This window comes from Hipposideros armiger, unplaced genomic scaffold (genome assembly GCF_001890085.2).
Source record: "Hipposideros armiger isolate ML-2016 unplaced genomic scaffold, ASM189008v1 scaffold_54, whole genome shotgun sequence".
In the NCBI taxonomy this organism is placed as follows: domain Eukaryota; kingdom Metazoa; phylum Chordata; class Mammalia; order Chiroptera; family Hipposideridae; genus Hipposideros; species Hipposideros armiger.
The window spans coordinates 2,041,962-2,061,222 of NW_017731404.1; the positions used below are offsets into that span (position 1 = coordinate 2,041,962).

The 19,261-nt window shown below is 54.7% G+C and overlaps 1 protein-coding gene across 1 annotated transcript in view; it reads left to right on the forward strand.

Annotated features, from left to right (window-relative positions):
* BCAS4 (breast carcinoma amplified sequence 4) overlaps positions 1-18,747 on the forward strand; it is a 59,663-nt gene extending 40,916 nt beyond the window's left edge. The window contains exon 6 of the mRNA XM_019640920.1: positions 18,194-18,747. Within this exon, the coding sequence (XP_019496465.1) occupies positions 18,194-18,316 (123 nt within the window). The 3' untranslated portion in view covers positions 18,317-18,747. The remainder of the gene's footprint in view (positions 1-18,193) is intronic.
* Positions 18,748-19,261: the final 514 nt, after the last annotated feature.

The following is a 19,261-nucleotide window of genomic DNA, read 5'->3' on the forward strand; positions in this document are numbered from 1 at the left end:
CTCCCCACCCCGCCCAGCTCAGCGGAGAGGGAGGGAGGAAGGGAGGGAAGGAGAAAGGCTGTGCCGGGCTGGGCCGCCTTCCCCTCCCTCAGCCTGGTCCCCCTGGAGGGTGAGTCCCGGAAGGAGGCCGGCTCGGCTGGGGCTTTATCTCTAGTGGAGACCAGCAAGGCACCAACACAAAGAAGGCACAGGAGGTTCCATGGTGCCTTCTCCTTTTGCCCCCATCATCCCTTGCGGTAAAAATGCAACATGAGCAGATGGCAAATATTAATGCGACAATGGAGGGCCGAGCGGCACGGGTCCCCAGCAACCCCCTCACCCACCCGCCACTGAGCGGCTCCCCGCAGTTACTCAGCACTCACACATTAATGGATATTTGGTGGCACGCGTGCTGGGCAGGACAGAGGGCTCCGGGCAGCCTGGTTTGGGAACCAGATTTTTTTTTTTTAAGCAGCACATTCTTGTTGGGATTTTGAGGGTGTGTGGGGAGTCAGTTCCCTTTGATAAGGAGGGGCTTTTGTTTGAGGGCTCTGTTTGTTGAGGCCTACATGGGAGCTCTCCAGCTTCTCCCTGGATGGTGGGACACACTCAGTGTGCCCTTTCCCAAACACCGCCACCATTGGGAGCATCACTGTGACAGCAGCATTCTCAGACTGGGCCCTGCCATCCCCGGAGCTGGTGGGCGCTGCCTGTGGCCTTTGCACGCGCTGATCCCTCTGGCTAGAATACCCTTCCTGCTCCCTGCCTAGTAATGTTTATTCATTTTTCAAGGCCAAGTCAAAGGAATGTCACCGCCTCTGGGAAGCCACCTGGATTCCCCCAGGGCAGCATACCTCTGGGCTCCCAAATCCCCTGTGCATCTCCCTGATGACCGCTGGGGGACTCACTGTGTTTCCCCCTGTTTCCCCCAGACCGGGAGTTGCTCAGGAGCAGGTAGGGACTGTCTTGTCTTTGACTTTAGTGTACGGCGATGCCACCAGCAAGAGTTTCCTGGGCTCTTTAGGTCGGCACATCGTTTTGTAGGAAGCTCCCTTGTGAGGGGCTGATGGTTCCTCCACCACATGGGCTTATGTGGAGCCACCACTCATCCCACCAGAGGGAGCTGAATAGGGCAGCTCACTCCTTGAGCCACCGTTCCACCCGGGCCAGCCGTCCCCGCTGCTCCCACCAGGACCACAGCTAGCCTGGCTGAGGTGTTGGCTCAGGACTGGGGCTCCTCAGCAGAGATCCCGCCCAAGGCCACGTCCCAGGTGATGCTGGGTCTTCAGGGGACAGGCCCTGGGGGCATCCTGGGTGCCCCTCTAAATCCACCTCTTCCAGGTCCTTCCTACCATGGACCACATGTTTGTTTGTCACACTGGAGGCCACACAGGGGCTGTGGTCCCCGCCTCATGGAGATCTCAGCCCCTGCCACTCTGTCTCTGTCTCATCGTGTGTCTGCTTGGATCCATTTCTGAATAGTTCACCTGCATATGTCTGCCTCTCTCCATGTGTCTCTGGCTCTCTGTCTGTGCCTCTCTGTCTCCCTATGTCTCTCCTTGTGTCTCACATAGTCACAAAACCTCACTGTGTCCCCCACTTTCTTTCATTCCTCCCCCCGCATCTCGCTCCCCTCAGGGATCTCACCAGGACCCCTCCCCCCTCAGATGGAAAGAGAAAAAGGCTGTGGGCCCGAGTGGGCCACCTACCTGTGTGGAAGGGTGGTCAGGCCTGAGTCCAGCCTGTGCCCACTGGCTGGGTGGCCCCGGGTGTCACCCACTGCCCCCTTGGAGCCATGGTGTCCTCATTGCACCCAGAGGGGGGTCTCACAGTGACGTGCTTAGTTTGTAGGAGACTTGGTATGTGGGAGCTGTTAATAATAACACCTGTGAATTGGGCACCAAAGAACAAAGAATTGATGACACTGGGTCCCTGCCTGAGCTTATGGCCTCCCCAGAAAGTAAAACTCACAGGCAGGTGCAATTAACTGATAGTTATAAGGAGGGCAGTGTGCTTCTGACTTCTGCACGTGACGGAGAAGGAGAGGAGAGAGCTCAGGGGAAGTGACTGACATAGGTGAAGAACGGACTCTGGGAGGGAACAGCGTGGCACGATGCACGAGGTCTGACAATTAAGTTTGCGAGCACATCCTAGAAATTCTAAATGCTATATACTTTGTTACTGAATATCACTATGGTCAACTTAGAAGTACTCCCCTTGGGAAGCTATGCACCGATGCCAGTACCTAGTCCACCCTTCAAAGCAATTTTGGGAGTCTTTTTCTGGAATGGCCATCAGAGCTGTCATTGTATTACCCTTGATGTCCTGAATGTCATCCAAATGTCTTCTTTTCAATATTTCCTTTATTATCAGTAAAGAAGAAGTCATTGGGGGCCAGATCAGGTGAGTAGGGAGGGTGTTCCAATACAGCTATTTGTTTACTGGCTAAAAACTCCGTCACAGACAGTGCCGTGTGAGCTGGTGCATTGAGCCATGAATTGTTGGCGAAAAGTTCAGGTTGTCTAACTTTTTCATGCAGCCTTTTCAGCACTTCCACATAGTCAACTTGGTTAACTGTTTGTCCAGTTGGCACAAACTCATGATGAATAATCCCCCTGATATCAAAAAAGGTTGGCGACATCGTTGCAACAATTTCACGAACTTAATTGTCAGACCTTGTATGGCACCAGCTTGTCATTGAGTGAGGGTGGGCTGGGCAGAGGATGGGCAGCTTCAATCAGCCATCTCAGGCTCTGGGGTGGCATGATGAGCGCAGGTGGGTCCTTCACTAATACAGGTACCCGAGTGATGCCTGCACTGGGGTTGGGGCGTCTGGAGAAAGTCTGATCCTTTTGATGCCCAAGGAGCCTGGAAAGCTCTTGAACGTGGTTTCGTCCATGGTCAACTTTCTGCTGGGAAAATAAACCATGTCTCATTAAGCAGTAAATTCATCCAGGTGCCCATTCTAGCTGATACCATCACACTGTGTCACGTTGCCAGACCCAAAGTCAAGGCCAAAGTTCCCGTTACTTGGAGAGTCCTAATAATTAACCTGGGAACCCAGTCGGAGAGGGGTAATGCTGGCTTTTCAATGGAGTGAGGAGCTGGGGCAGGGAGGGGGCTGTTTCAGGGCTGGACATCTCTGAGCCTCGGTTGGGAGGCGCCCACTGTGACCTGGGATGGAGATCCCAGCATTGTGGCCCCAGGTCCGCCTTTTCCTTTCCCATATCTGGCCTGGACTTGGCTCCAGAGGTCTCAGGCAACGGCCTGAAGAGTGTGTGTGTGTGTGGGGGGGCACAGGGTGGCCTGGAGGGGCTCAGATGGCGGTAGTCATTGCTGTGAGAGAAGTGGGAGAACACGGGCTGCTCGCGGCACTGGCTGCCAGTGTCTTTGTGCCCAGTACAGCCTCCTGTGACCTGTCACTGTCTGGCCAGCAGGCATTTATTGAGCACGTACTGTGAGCCAAGTACCCTAATTGATCGATGAGCCATGCCTCTGGGTGGCTGAGAGATATCCTGGCACTTACAATTTTTGAGGCTCCTTGTGATTAAAAATCAAAACTGTACTATTGTAGAATTGGCTCCCGCAATTGTGATTTAGTTTAAATGGTCACGTTTTGAAACTGAATGCATTTACTACTAAAAAATGCAACGTTATGAAATTGTACACTTGGGCTGCTTGCGAGCTAATGATGGCATTTAAAAAGCATATGAATTCAGGGAGCCATAATAATAATGAAATTAGCCAGCATTCATTGAGCACGACTGTTTTCTAAGCACTTTGCAGTTATATGGGCATAACACCCTAAGCCCTGTTTTCAAATGGGAAAACCGAGGCACAGAGAGGCTAAGTAACTTGCCAAGGTCACACAGCTAGAAAGGACCACTGCCATCTGAGGGGCTTGGAAATGGGATACAGTTTACTGTGCTGAATGAAGGGACCTTGCTCTCTGTGTGCGCAGTTCCATGTGGGTGGGGCTTTGGAGGAGATGTCACCAGTTCAAATCTGAGGACCTCTGTGAACCCCACCTCTACTCCCACCCTCATTCCCACAAGCAGCGTGAGCCACATGTTTGGGGGGAGGGTGTGGATAGAGAGATGGTGGGAAGCCCCTAAGGCTTGGCCCCTGGGCCCCTGGGAAGCACCAGAAAGCGAGCTCAGACTCCACCTCAACCCGTTTCTTCTTTTCTTGAGAGCATGTGGGGTGGGGGTGGGGTGGGCTTCATGGCCTGGCCTGCAGGGTACTGTCCTGCGCTTCTGTCCCTTTGTACCTTGGGCTTTTGCTGCTGGAGACCTTGGGAGCTTGTGTCTGCAGACAGCCCCGCTCATGCCCTCTCTGTGTGCACACACCACCTCTCCCTCCGCCCACATTCTCCGTTAAGTTCTCCTTGGCTGCTCCAGGAGCTGCCACGTGTGTGACCCTAGCCCTTTACCTCTTCCTTCCCCAGCCCCTGGGCTGGGCTTAACTCCTTTGATGCCAAATATCCACTCCCCTCCCCTCTTTTTTTGTCATTCATTCATTCATTCATTCATTCATTCACTTACAAATACTTATCGCCAGTCACCCATATGAGCCAGGTGCTGTTTCAGATTCTCAGAACCCAGGGCGGACAGAGAAAGTCCCTGCGTGATGGTCTAATGTAATATATAATGTGCCACAGAGGAGAGAGAGAAGTGAAGGGCAGGGAGATATGGGGGCGGGGGTGTCAGGGGGTCAGGGACGGCCTCACCGAGAAAGTGACACTGGAGCACGGGGTGGCTGGTGCCCTGGAGGGAGGGGAGCATACAGGTGTCGGGGGCGGCTGAGGGAGCAGCGGGGCCTGAGCAGATGGAGCAGACTGTGGGCACAGCGCACGGACTCCACGGTGGAGGGCTCTGGGGTGTGCTCTGCCCTGGGTCTGGCTGGTGTGGAGGAAGACGCTGGCTGTGTGAGGGCGGAGGTTAGAGCTGCTGGGATGGTCCAGAGAGAGATGCAGGTGGCCTGGGCTAGGGCGGCCAGGGTGGAGGGGGGAACATGGTCTATTCTGTGCGTGTGTGCGTGCGTGTGTATGTGTGTGTTTCATTGAAATTCTTTATGGACTTAATTGTAGATTCACAGACAGTTATAAGAAATAATACAAAGAGATCTCTTGTACACTTTGCCCCATTTCTCCCAGTGGTAACATTTTGCAAAACTATAGTGTAATATTATGACCAGGGTATTGACATGGAGGCGATCCGTTGATCTTACTCAGGTCTCCCCAGATTGACTTGTACTCATTTGTGTGTTTTAAGCTCTGTATACAATTTTATTTTATTTGGGTTCGGGGTCTCCCCTTTCGCCACCCCTCCCCCAACCCCTGGCAACTGCTAACCTGCCCGCCATTTCTAAAATCTGGCTTCCAGAAATGTTCTGTAAATGGAATCATACAGCATGTAACCTTTGGGGGCGGGCCTTTCTCAGTCTGCATAACTCCCCGCAGAGTCATCCAAGTTGCTGTGTGAATGGAGAGAGTCCATCCAGATGCCTTTGCCGGTGGAGCCCCAGGTGGAGATTCGAGGGTGGGGTCAGGGCTGGAGGTGGCCAGGCCAGCATGGAGCCAGTGGCTGTAGCTCTGAGGCTGAAGGAGTCTCCTAGGGAGGCAGAGGGGTTCCAGGTCAATGACTCAGCATGTATTGATTAAGCATCTACTGTGTACCAGGTGTTGATTGAGGCACAGGGGACACAGCTGCAAACCAGGAGGTTGAGGCCCCTGCTGGTGGTGTGGGGCTGACGTGGGGCTGGAGGCCTGGGTGGCAGGAGGGGAAGTTTGCTCAGCATCCGTCTTGTTCCCGTTTTCTCGCTTTGTAGCCGTGGAGGACTGGGGTCAGCGGCTAGGCCCCGGGTGGAGGGTTGGACCAGAGGTTCCCAGGAGTCCTGAGGAAAATGAGGAAAAAGAGCGAAGCGTTGCGCCTCCAGGATGATGGCGTCCATTCGACAAAGACTGACCTGAGATGGCCTTTGTCCTTTAAGAATATTATTTCTTCGACAAAGGGATGGGGTTGGCAGTTGGTGGAGAAGGGGGGTGGGTGTTCGTCTGTGTCCTGGCAGGCAGGGCGACTCGGCGTGGGTTTGGAGAGACCCTGAATCCATGGACCTACGGCCCCAGCCTCCATCACAGCCGCCTCACCTCTGTCTCCTGTCCCCAGGCTGTGCCCCCCACCCCCACCCCGCATTCCCCGCCACCCTCTGTCTGGCCCACCTCACTTTTCTATCAAGGCCACTCGGCCCTTCCCTCTGTTCTCTCGTTTCCTCATTCTCACCTCTTCATCCCTCCATTTCCATTTCCCCCCCTTCCGCATTGCCCCTTCCTGATTTCCGTCTATTTTCTCTTTCTGAATCCCCGTTATCTTGTTTCCATCCTCTTTCTGTCATATTTTTCTCTCCTTGTTGTGTTTCCTGCCTCCCTTCTGTCTCACCCACCTTTCTCTGTGTCTCCTTCTCCCGTCTGTGATTCTCTTCATATCCTCTCTGTTTCCACCATGCTTTCTCCATCGTCCCCGCTTTTCTTTTCTCTCTCACTCAAACCTTAGTCCCCAGACCTTGAAAACCATCCCTTTTCAGCCTCAGGGGCCCCATGGATAAAATGTCCTAATCAGACCAGGACAGCACGTGAGGGGGAGGTGAGTGCCCGGGGCCTCTGGTGAAGGACAACGCCGTGGGGACGGAATCCATGTGGTGACAGCAACCACCCGAGGCTCCCAGGCCAGCGTGCAGGCCGCGTGGTGGAGAAGGACAGGCCTGGCTGATCGCGGGCCTAAAGGAGCTCTGAGGGCACCTGTGTCTGAGGAAAGGGTAGACTGCGAAGAGGCTCCCACGGCCGCCTGGCCACCTAAAATGGGGGTGAAGGGTCACAGGTGACAGTGTGGTCCTCGCCTCTGAAGCGGGTTCCTCCAGCCGTCCCGAGGTGGCTGCTCAGCCCTGGGAAGGGTCACTCTCCAGGCAGGGAAGCGGCGTCGGGTGGGGATGGGGGGCTGCAGGCCACGCCTATCACCTGCGGGTTCTGCTAGATGCCTCTGTTTTTTTCCTAATGGCTTGTTTATTTAATGGAGAACAGCTGCCCACGTTAGGGACCCCGACAAAATAGTCGATTGTGTCTGTTTGCCTTCTGCTTCCCAAAGCTAATTGGTGCTATTTTCAACATTCTTTTATGGAGCCAGCCACCTTCAAGGCCAGCCCACAAAACCTCTGGGGAGTCTAACAGCATCGGAGGGAGAAATGTACACCCTGGTGTGACAGTAGCCAGCTGCTGGACCTAGCCAGCTGTTGGTGTGGGCTCGTGGAGGCTCAACAGGAGGTGGGACCCTGGTGGCAGGGACCCCGGGGCAGAACCGCACCTCCTGTGGGGAGGTCGGAGAATCTCCGTTGGACAAGGAGGCCGCTGAACTGAGCAGGCCGCTGGGCGTGGGCAACTGGTTTGCTGCCTGTGCTGGGAGCGACTCTTCCCGCCCTGCTCTGTGCCCAGAGTGGGTCAGGGCCCGCTCCAGCCAGTTCCACCCACGGGTGCCCTCCTACCCCCACTTCCACCCCTGCTCCTGCCACCACTCTCTGCCCCATGGTGTTTTCTCAGCCAGGAGCACTGTCCACAGAGCTGTCCATGAGTGACCTGTCTGAGGCATGGTGCTGGATGGAGAACGCCCACCCTGGGGGCACACGGGGCTCTGTCACCACGGCCGCTGCAGACTTTGTAGGGCCCAGTGCAAAGTGAAAATGCAACACCCCTTTGTCAAAGCTTCTGGAGAATTTCAAGACAGTGACAGCAGAGCCTTAGACCAGGTGTTGGGCCAATGTGACTGCACAGGTCGCACACCTAGGAGGCCGGCTCTGTCTGTCACTTGTATGTGTCATGATTTGAATGAATTCTAAGCCTGCCGAGCCTCGGTCTCCACATTTATAAAACGGGATTTACAGTCAGATCCTCTGCATAGGGGTGTCGTGAGCAGTCATTGAGATCATGTAAGGTTTAGCTGCTATTATCATTGATGACGTTGATATCATTATCATTTAATAGCTCGTTATCTGTGTTGTTCCCTCAGTGCTTTGCATATGCCGCTATGGATACGCTTTCTTATTTGTAAATGACCTTTGTGTTTTAGATCATTTTAGATTTGCAGAAAACTCGTAAAGACAGTACAGATTCCCGGAGGGACCCTTACTCAGTTTCCCCCATGGTCGTCATCGCACGTCACCACGGCATAGTTGTCAAAACAAGACAACAGCATTGGTCTAGTATCTTCACTAAACTCCAAACCTTGTTTGGGTTTCACCAGTTTTCTTTCACGCCCGTATTTTATTCCAGACTCCTGTCCAGGGCAGCACACTGCTTTCAGCATGTGCTTTATTTTTAATGTGACCTCATGTCTCTAATAGTGGGTCACAGACCTGGCCTGGGCAGGGATGCCAACCTGGAGCCACCCAGTGATTCCAGAACGGGGCCCCCGCAGGTGTCTTGGTCTGGAGACGGTAATTGTCTTCGTTGGTCTTGGGCCCCCGAGGCTGACTTGGCAAGAGGCGAGCCCCCAGACCCTTCCGGTTCCATCTCGGGCGTTGAGTAGATTCGAGTCCATCCATTTCTCATCGCCTGAGTGTCTCCTGTGCGCCAGGCTCTGGCTGTCGCTGGGGCTGTGGCCCCAAAGACTGACATGGTCCCCGTCCCCCTGAAGCTCAGCCTGGTGGAGAGACTGGTAGTAACCGTGGAAAAAGGTAAACAGAATATACTGCAGTGAAAGAGGGAAGTGACACAGATGATTGGGGGTCCCGTAGGGTATGAAGGAAGGAAGGAACCAACATAAAGACACCTGGCAGAAAAGCCTTGATGGGAGACAGCAGGTGAAAATGTCCCAAGTCAGAGCAGACCCTGGTGAGGCTCAGGCCGTGGGCTGGAGAACTGTGAGTGAGGGGAGGTCACAGGTGGAGTTTAGAGGTCAGCTGGATCATGTGGATTTGGGTAGAAAACCTCCAGCTCTAAGGGGCCAGGCCTGTGGCAGAAATGAATGACATGGCTGGGAGGTCACCACGTGGGCGAGAGCACACGTCTCCTGTACAGGGGAGGCCACTGCTCAGCGCTGGCTTGTCATCTCTGCCCAGGGTGCCAGGGCTTTAGACTTTTAAAGAGAAGCTAGAAATCCACTTTTCAAAGAGAAATGGCATTTCATGTAAAAATGTGAGCATAAAACAACCAACCACACAAAAGCAACAATACTAATTAATATTCACCCAGCCCAGTGGAGGCCATGTGGAACACATCTGTGGCCTGGGTTTGGCCTGAGGACTGCCCAGGGGTGACTTCGGTGACCGGGCCTGATGACCACGTCTATGAGTCAGATTTTATTCTCACTACAGTGAGGGACGTAGCGGAGGGTCAGATTTGTGTTTGTGGACAGTCCCTCAGGCTGCTGTGTGGAGAATGGGTCAACGGCAGGGGCAGAGGCTGAGAGCGTAGTGCACAGGGTGGTAGTGGCCTTGGGGATGGGGGTTGGGAAGAAGCAGCAGAAAGGATTGAGGACGGGTTGGATGTTGCAGTGGGGAGTCGAGGGTGACGCCCAGGTGTCTGGGTGGATAGAGGTTCTGGTTATCAGGCGAGTCACTTAACCCCTAAAAGCCTCAGTTTCCTCGTCTGTAAAAGGACTTGTGATACCTCATGCAGATTTGGGTTTCTGGAATGCAGCAGGTGCTCAATTAAAAATGTTTGTTTAAATGTATCTTGTCTTAATCAGACAGGTACAACCAGTGGCCATGTGATGAGAAGCAAAGCCCAGGTGCCTTGGCGTTCAAACAGGATGACTCCAGTGCAAACCATCAGCTGGTGGAGGGAAGTCAGACCCCCGCCTCCCAGGAGGTGGGGCTGAGAGAGCAGAGGGACCTGAGGAAGGAGGGGCTGAGGCTGGAGAGACCAGACTCTGGGTCAGGAGCTGGGGCCCCCAGAGAGACCTCGTTCCGAGGGGGCCGTGACATGACTCCCCCCTACTTGGCGGCCCTGTCTCTCCTCCCTGACTATGTGTGAGCGTGGATTTCGTAGCCGGCATCTTGGCAGAGCTTCTGAGGGCTCCCCCTCTGCTGGTTTCCATGTTAACGCTTTTCCTCCAGCTAAAAGCAGAATCCATGGGGATCCGAGAACCTTCTAGAGCAGCTGCCAAGGTCAGCATTGCCTCTAACAAGACTGCACCAGCTTGTTCTGCTGCTGGGATCCTCCCACTCCGGGAGCCCCCAGCTCTGTTCCTCTGTCACCAGGGCCTCAACCTCCCTCTGCCACCAGCTGCTGTGGTCATCAGGCTGGTAGAGGCTGGGGCTGGGGGCCAGGCTGGGGAGGAGGGTTCTGAAGGGAACACACCGTGAGGCTAGCCAGCCCAGCCCTGCGGCAGGACTGTATGCAGGGGCTTTACAGAGAAGCGGGAGGGGCTCTGCTCACAGCTGTCAGAGCGCTTGGGAAGACGGGGGCCCTGGAGCAGACATAGCAGGGCAGCCAGGCATGGCCTGAGGTGCAGAACGCCCTGAGGCAGGACTGAGCAGGGACTGAGGGAAGGTCGTGTGGGTCGGCCCTGGCAGGGGGCCGGTGCCGGGAGCTCAGGAGAGCCAGTTGGAGTCCCAGCGCTGACTTTTACCAGCGGTGTGACCCTGGCCCAGGACCTACCCTGCCCTCTTGGAGCCTGCTTTCTCCGTAAAACAGGCACTAATCGCAGTATCTGCGTCTTAGGCTCTTGTGAGCACCAGAGGAGACCGTAGGTAAATGGCAACAGCTGCTGGTTTTGGCGGTGGCCACAGGTCGGCAGTTCCCACCCCGCAGGGCCCCAGGCACGGGACTGGAAGCAAAGCCTTCTCCGTCCAGTTCCTCAGCAGCCCACGGAGCGATGTGACGTGAGCCTGGCGCCACTGCCAGCTCAGATGCCCGCTGGTCGTGTGGACGGCTGAGTCAGGCCAGGCGGGGTCAGTGGCACACCGGACAGCAGATGTCCTGTCCAGAGGGACCAACTCTCTGCACCCCGCAGGGACATGGGCCAGGGTGGCCACATAGCTCTGTTGTTCAAGAGACATAGAAACTCAATCTTTATTTGAAACATCCCAGTTCCTCCATGTTGGCCGCTTACTCATTTTTAAATTTGCGTCAGCCAAAACCGTCATGTCTGTGGGCCAGATGCTAACCAAAGGCCACCAGTTTGCTCTCTCTGAGCAGGTTGGGAGGCAGGACTCCCGAGGGTCCCAGGTTGGAAAGCAGATGCTGAAGGGACCTCCTGGGTCCTGGACAGGAGCTTACCTCCCAGCCCGGCTCAGCCCGGAGCCACCTGTGTCCTGGTTCGGTGCTAGGCCAACTCCCAGCTGGGCGATTCTTGGGCAAGTGCCTCTCTGAGAGCCTCAGTTTCCTCCTCTGCAAAATGGGATTATGGACACGTGCGTCTGTCTGTGTCCGTGAGAATGAGTGGGTGGTGAACTGGCAGAGTCTACCATGGGCTGGGTGCCCAGGAAATGCTCAGCACTCAGTCACTGGGGTTGAATTAAGAGAGGCCGGGACATGGTCTGTGCAGATAGCTAGAGCTGTTTTTTCTGTTTGGTTGTTCTCACGCCCTCCTCACAATTCAATGTTTTTATTTTAGAATTAGAGACAAATAGCCATGAAAATACAGAGAGTCCCCATATACCCCTCATCCAGCTACTGTTAACATCTTATTTTTACTGTCAGGCATTGTCACAGCTAAGGGTCCAACATTGATACATTGCTATTAATTAGCTCCGCAGTTTATTCAGATTTCATTCATTGGTCCCTAACGTTCTTTTCTGTTTCAGGATTGCATCTAGGATACCAACCATATCATATTTAGTCGTCGTGTCTCCAACTACCTCTGGTCTATGACAGCTTCTCAGACTTTCCTTGGTTTGGATGACCTTGACAATTTTGAGAATATTGGTTAGGTATTTTTTACAATATCCCTCGAATACGGCTGATGTGGTTTTTTTTGTAGTTTAGACTGGGATTATGTGTTTTTTGGGAGAAAGACCACAGAGGTGAAGTGCCTTTCTCATCACATCATATCCAGGGGACATGCTGCCCACGTGACGTCTCACTGATGAGACCCTGATCACCTGGCCGAGGGAGCGCCGGCCAGGCTCCTCCCTGGGCACTTACTCCCCTCACCTCCCCCTCACCCCACCTTCCATACTAGAGGCTTTCAGCAGGGGGGTAGGGCAGCAGTTAAGCTCCAGCTCCTGGAAGGGGTAAGACATACATTTTTTGGAATTCTTTTATACCTTTTGGAATTATTTTGAGATTTGTATCTTCTCCTGTCTGCTTGCCCTCACATCTAGCAGTTTTTACTTTCTTTGGAGTTCATCCCATTATCTAAACAACCTGGGTTTCAGTCCTGGCTCTCACCATTTATTGTCTGTGTGACCATGGACGACTCGCTGTTAATTGAAGTGACGATGAGAATAGTGGCCACATGGGTCAGCCTGGCTGCGTTCGTCTGTGTAACAGAAACCTGACTAAAGTGGTTTAACCAAATAGGGTTTGTGTTTTTTCCTCATGTGACAAGAAACCCTGAGGTGGCCAGTTGAGCTCATGGGTCTTCTCAAGGAAGTGGTCAAGGACTCAGGCTGCTCTGCCATCCTTAGCATGGGGCTTTTTGTCCTCATGGTCCCAAAATGGCTGCAGTACCTCCAGCATCACTGCTGTGTTCCAGGCAGGACTCGGAGAAGTGGATGGTTGCATCCCCATTTTACAGAGAGGAAAGTGAGGCTCAAGAGGATGAGAACCCCTCTCTTAAGGGAGTGCTGTGAGGGTCAGAGGTGATGTATGTGACCTGGGGCACAATAGATGTAGTTGTTTTCTAAGTGGGAAGAGCCTCTCCCAAGTCCCTTGGGGCTAAGGGCGCTTGATGACCTTGGGGATGAGGGTGGGCCTCTGGGCACCTGAGCTTCTGCATGTGGTCAGCCTGGGCCACCAGAGCCCCTTTGGCTGGCTCTGTGGAACCTCAGAACCGGCCTGTGAGGGGGGCAGCGGTGTGGCCTGCTTCTTTGAGGGTGGAGGATGCTGGGTAAGCCAGGACAGGCTGGAGTTGCAGGGATGACTGATGAGCCGCCAACAAATACCACTCAGGCCTGGGATGGTCAGCAAGGCGGGCCTGGACCTGAGTCCTGCAGCCTGGGTCTGCTGACTCATTGCTCACTTGTATGGGAGACACAGGGGGAGGGTTTGCTGATCTTGTTCTATTTAGGAAGATAGATTTAACTCGGGGGCAAACTATGGCCGAAAGCCAAATCTGGCCTGCCACCATCTTTGCAAATAAAGTTTTATTGGCGCACAGCCATGCCATTCACTTACTTATTACCTGTGGCTGCTGTTTTGCTACATGGGCAGTGTTGAGTGGTTGTGACAGGGACCGCGGGGCTTGCATAGCCTAAAGTATTCACTGCCTGGCCCTTCACAAGAGAAGCTTGCTGACCCTGGCCTGAACAGAAGGCAGCCGGGGTCATGGCTGTGCAGCTGGGGTTTTCCTAGAGAGAGACAGAAGGTGGGCCAGGACTTATAAGAGGCCGTGGGGGGTTTCTGCACCAGCCATGTGGGGCCTTTGTCAGAAAAGGAGCTGCTTGGGGGTGCAGATTGCTGGCAGGCAGGTTAAAGAAATGGTCAAGTGGCCTGGTGGGGTCCGTGGCCCACAGGAGCGTACCTGCCGCTTCTCAGCTCGGCCCCCTGGGGCCTCAGGGGGCTGTGAGCCCAGAGCCACCAGAGCATCTGATTTTCCAAGAGAAGCTGGCGGTCTGGTTTTCATGGGAACTGTCCTGAGTTTTTACACGCTTGCAGCTAATTCCTTTTTAAAACGTCATGAAGTCTTGTACATCTGGTGTGTGGGCTGTGGGTATAGGAACTCGGGCGCCCAGGGTGGAAGTGAGGAAGGTGTGCGAGTGTGGGCAGACCTGGGGAGCACAGCGGCCCATCGCCCACAGGTCCCTCTTTCACAGGATGGCAGGCAGCCTCTGAGCTGGGGGAGGGCACAAAGGGGGCGGAGGGAAGTAGGGGGCGTGGCAGAGCCCTGGACTTGCAGTGTTAGGTTTCCAGGTCTCCCATTCTATCTGGAGCTGGTGGAACATTCCTGCCTGCAGGCTTGGGCACAAGCCCAGAGTTGGACACCCGCCCTTGCTTACCTGGCCGCCCCTAGAGGGGACTCAGTAGCAGCTGTAGGGTGAGGGGTGGGAGGTGGAGATCTCTGAAGTCCCCCGAGAGATTCTCAAGGGTTTGGGTTTCCTGCTTTGTCCTCCAGGACTGAGTCAGTGGCAGGAACCTTGTGGGGTGATGGGCAGCAGCTGGGCCTGGAGCCGGACAGGCCTGAGTGGACCCCAGCTCATGGTTCCCTGGCTCCTGTACCTCTGAGATGGAGATGATCCCTCCCATTGCAAGTTGCTATGACAATCCAAGAGAAGGTGGGCGTGGCAGGGCTGGTTTTCCAGGGCATCCTGGTGTGCCTGTGATGGGGCCTGGCCTCCCTGGGGGCAGCTCTGTTCTCCCAACAGCATCTGGGGTGCCAGGCTATTTTCAGCCTCACAGGTCGGCCCTCACCTGCTGATTCAAAGTGCTGGTTTCTGAGTGCCCATTGGCACCACTGTGGGTTTATTATTCATTTTAGGCAGGATTTTTGGTTGCAAGTGACAACAGTTCAGGTCAACTTGGCTTAAGCAAGGAGAAAACCATAGCTTAGGAACCGGAAAAGTCCCAGGGTAACTCTGCCCTCAGGCAAAATTGGATTCAGATGTTCTGATGATATTGTCAGGTCTCTGTCTTGCTCCATCTCCCAACTCTGCTTCCCTGTGTTGGCGTCCTGCTCAGACAGGCCCCCCAGTGTGGTGGCAGAAGTGTCCCTCAGGCTCGTGGCCCACCCTCATAGGAACCTGGGGCAGGGGGAACAACCCTGTCTCAAAAGCAAGAGTCTCAAGGCTGTTTCTTATTGGCGCAGCTTGGGTCACATGCTCATCCCTGGACCAATCACTGCTCAGGGCGGTCAGGCCTCCTCTCACCCCTCCTGCAGCTGTGGGGTGGGGTGGGAAGGGCAGCCTGGGTGGGCGCTGACACAAGTGATCCCACAGGAAAATCAAGATGCTGGCACCAGAAGGGGAGGTGGAGGCTGGACAGGCAGAAACAGCACACGCCCACTCCACACCCACCCAACCTCCAAGAGCAGTTTGGGACAGAAGCGGCCACATTCCGAGGCTCCCCCCGCCCTGGCTCATCACAGGCCACGCCTTCCTGGCTGACCTCAGGCTCACTGCTCCAACCAGCTGTGAGTCACTTTCCCTCATTTCTCCACGTGCTCCAAGATGTTGTCAGTGGCTCGGTCCAGAGCCGAGATGGAGCTACCCCAGCCTCCACAGCCTTTTTCTCATCATCCAGGCTGGGGGCCCTTTGGAAAAGGGAGGGCGAGCTTGTTTGGAATGGCTTGTTCTCATGAGCCCTTGTGGGTTCCTCGAGAGAACTGCCTTTTCTGAGTGCACACGCAGCAGCTCTGCAATAATCCACGGTCCCGTCTGGCTGGGCTCACCTCTCCCTGCAACCCCCTTCTTCTGGCTTTCCGAATGCAGGAGTGACGTTTCCTTCCATCACCAGGAAAGACGCCACCGTTTCTTGCATTAGATCTCACTGGAACTAAAGACGTGGTTGCCTCTAAAGCTGCTGAAAGTCTCTTCTGATCACTTCTCCTTGTTTCCTTCATAATTATGTTGATTTTCCTCCTTTTTTGGAAGTCTGTCTCCTTGAGGGAGGAGGCAAAAGCCCCATCCCTGTTGGTAGAACCATTTCAAAAAGAACAGGACGTCGGGATGTGGCCCGGCAGCCCCAGCAGAGGCCAGGACACTGGTGGGACACCGCCTCTGGCCTGGTCTCATCACTGACCTTGAGGGCCCCTCATGGGCCCCTCCCCTTGCTTGGGCCCTAAGCCTGTCTTTTCAGGATCACAAAATGCTCTTTGGCCCCCACGCCTCGTATCAGGATGAGGGAGCTGGTCTTTGAACTGCCATAATTCCCTTGAATGTTGTTTTCTAGATGATACTGCAGTGGAGGAAAACAGGGTGAAGAGAATCTAAAACTGGGGGTCATCCAAACATCGCACCGTCCTGGCTGTGAGATGCACCTTGTGGCTCCTTCTCATTGGGCTCTGGTCTTGGTGCTATTGGAGGACTTGTGTCTGATCTTAGGGGGTGGGATGCAGCCCAGGGAGGTGCTGGGAGAAGGGGGTGGGTCGGAAAGGCCTGTGTCCCAAGTATCCTCCACGTGGGCTGAGCCCAGGTGGGCTGACTGGGGGCTGAGTGGATGGAATGTTCCGTTTGCCCTTTTGTGAGGCTGGCGCCTTGGCCAAGGGGAGTTGCTCAGCCTGGTTTTCCAGATGTGGGAGGAATGCGGTCCCTCGACATCTGACCACGTTCTGCCTTATTTAAAATCTTTTGATGGTTTCCTTGTGCAACAGAGAGGGCTTGGTGTGGGGAGAGTTCAGGGCTTTGGGGCTCAGGCATTAGAACCTGTCCTCTCCCATCCTAAACCCAGCTGTTCTCACCTGTAGGGGAACACCTGCAACAGCCTCATCTCTGCTTCCTCCTTTCCCCTACAGTCTGTCCTCTGCTCTTTCTAAAACATACATCCAATTACACACACACTCGCCCTCCCAGTGACCGGCTTCAATGGCTCCTTGGTCTCCTAGGAAGTTCGTAGCACGGCCTTCAAGAGCCCAGGTGACCTGGCCCTGGGTTACAGCTTCATCCCTGTCCACACACTGACCTAACTCTAGACGAGCACTTTCAGTGCCCACCGTGCCACACGGCACCAGTCTGCAGCCTGGAAACCCATCTCTCCCTCTGGGTGGGTGAGCTCCTAGGTAGCTCCCTGAACCCTCCAGGAGGAGTCATCCGGGCTCTGCAGGCCTCTGTGCCTCCTGCCAATAGCCTTCGTCCCATGGTGCTGTGGTTCTTCTGTGTCCCCACCAGATGGCAAGATCCAGGATGGCTGGGACCGCAGGTGTGTCCTCAGCACAGAGAAGAGGGCCTGGTCGGTGTTGTTAACCACGGGCCAGAGCCCCACATCCTTGCCCTGGCACCTGTCACAGCAGCTGCAGGCTGGGCCAGAGCCAGGGCTCAGCCAGAGGTGCCACAGGTGGCTAGGAGATGAACAGTCCGAGCTGTGAGGGGCGGGGGAGTGCGTGGTGAGAAGGACCCCCAGTAGAGACATATAGAAACCTCCCTCTGCACCCCTGGGAGCCCCACACGCCTGCCCATCCCCCTGCTGAGTCCACCTGGAGCCCCACACCTGGTAGGCCCTCCCTCCTCTGGGTGGTCACAGTCACTGGGATCAGCCCTGGCTCTATGTGAGGACAATTGCATGAAAGCTTTGAAGCACCCTGATGCCCAGGCCACACCGCTGACCCGTGACATCAGACTCAGGGCAGGACCTGGGCATAAGCATCCGTAACTCACCCAGGAGATTCCCATGTACAGCCAAGTCTGAGGTGGTTTTTCCTTCAGATGCATACATAGCCTGGCGGGTCCTGCCACCTAGAGCTCGGGAAGGGGTGCATGATGGGAACGCTCCCCTTCCCAACCTCGACAAAACCCACGCCAGAAATATTGGGTTGTTGGAAAAGTCATGACGCATTTTTGCAATGAAAAACATAGAAAAAATACGTCATGACTTCCAACAACCCGATAAGTAAGCAAGTCCTAAAATGTTTTTTGTGTTTTTTTGTTTTTTGTTTTTTTAACGTAACACGTGCATACAGCATACGCTTCAGGCAGCACAGATGGGTCCTGAGGGAAAGAACAATCAGCCTTCCCCCCCACCCCCACTTCTTCTCCCAGCAGCAGGCTCTGCGCCCAGGCTCCCAGGGTGGGGGCCCTGCAGGGCTGTCTGTGCCACACGCGTGCAGGTGTAAGGGCCCCTTTGCTCATGTGTGCGCCTTGCTTTCTCCGTCATTCCCTGTGAGAAGCGGGCTCTGCCTGTTGTAGCTAACGCCCGCAGAGTGCTCCATCCAGGACAGGGACCAACACGGTGGCCCAGCTCCCCGCAGACGGGTGGCCTGGGCTCTCACAGGCAGAGCTGCCAAAGTGTCACCAAGTCTTTGGTCACATGTGCGACTGCCCTGCAGGATGAATTCCTCCAGCTGGAATTCTTGGGTCACAGAGCAAGTGGAGTCACATGACTGATAGGGCTCCCCGTTTTCTGTCATTCCAGAAACTGTCTACACCGACTCCCCCGACGTACAAGCTGCCCACATTGTACAGGACCGAGGACTATTTTCCTGTGGACACCGGGGAGGCAGCCCCCCAGACTCCCAGCTGCCATCGGCGTCTGTGAGTGTCGTGGTCCTGCCATCACGGACGTCGGCAAGCAAACCTGTACAGGGCAGCCTAGGTTTTTCTTTTTAATGTATTATTTATTGCTGTTGATTTGTTGGCTGAATTCCCCTTCTCATGGGAGGCCACGGGGCTTGGAGAAGCAGTTGGAACCGCGCGTGGCAATGCCTCAGGGAGGGGCTGGAGAAGGCATTTCCCACAAGTGTTCGGCCTGCCTGGTGTTCTAGGAGGAGGTGGTCAGGTCTGACGAGTCACCGTGTCTGAGGGACAGGGAGCACTTTCTCTCTGAAGGGCTTTGCATGGGAATCGTGGGAGACTTACTTGGTGCCACCGGACTGTGTGTTTCCAGGTCCATCCGTGTGGGATGGTTTGTCCGCAAACCCCAGTGGCAGCTGGCCTGTGAATTGTGTCAATAAAGGTGTCAAAAGGTCATGCGTGGTGTGGGTGTGAGAACTGGGGGTGGTGGGGGGTGATGACATGATCCTTTTACACTGTATACATGTTTCCTTGAAGGGTCCTCCTGTCACCTGGACAAGCCTGCCCCTGGGACTGTGCTCCTGATAAAGCCCCTGGCCTGCACCTGCCAGGGGGGGTGCAGCTTGGGGGCCTCAGATTCCCAGCAGGCATGCAGAGGTCATTAGGACTCCCCATCTTCAAAGATGTGTTTGCCATCATTTCTTCTCGTGTAGATGAGTTTCCTGCTGTTATCCTGAAAGTCCATAGTCCTCACTTTAGTAATGGCTATTTGTAGTTTGTCTGGAATGCCTCACAGAGCCAAGAACACACACACACACACACACACACACACACACACACACACACACACACACACACACACACACACACACACACACACATGATCCCCTGAACAGCAGACTTGCATTAGAATCTCAAGGAAATCTAATTAACGTATCAGGGATGACAGCTGCCAAAAGTTGAGTCTTGC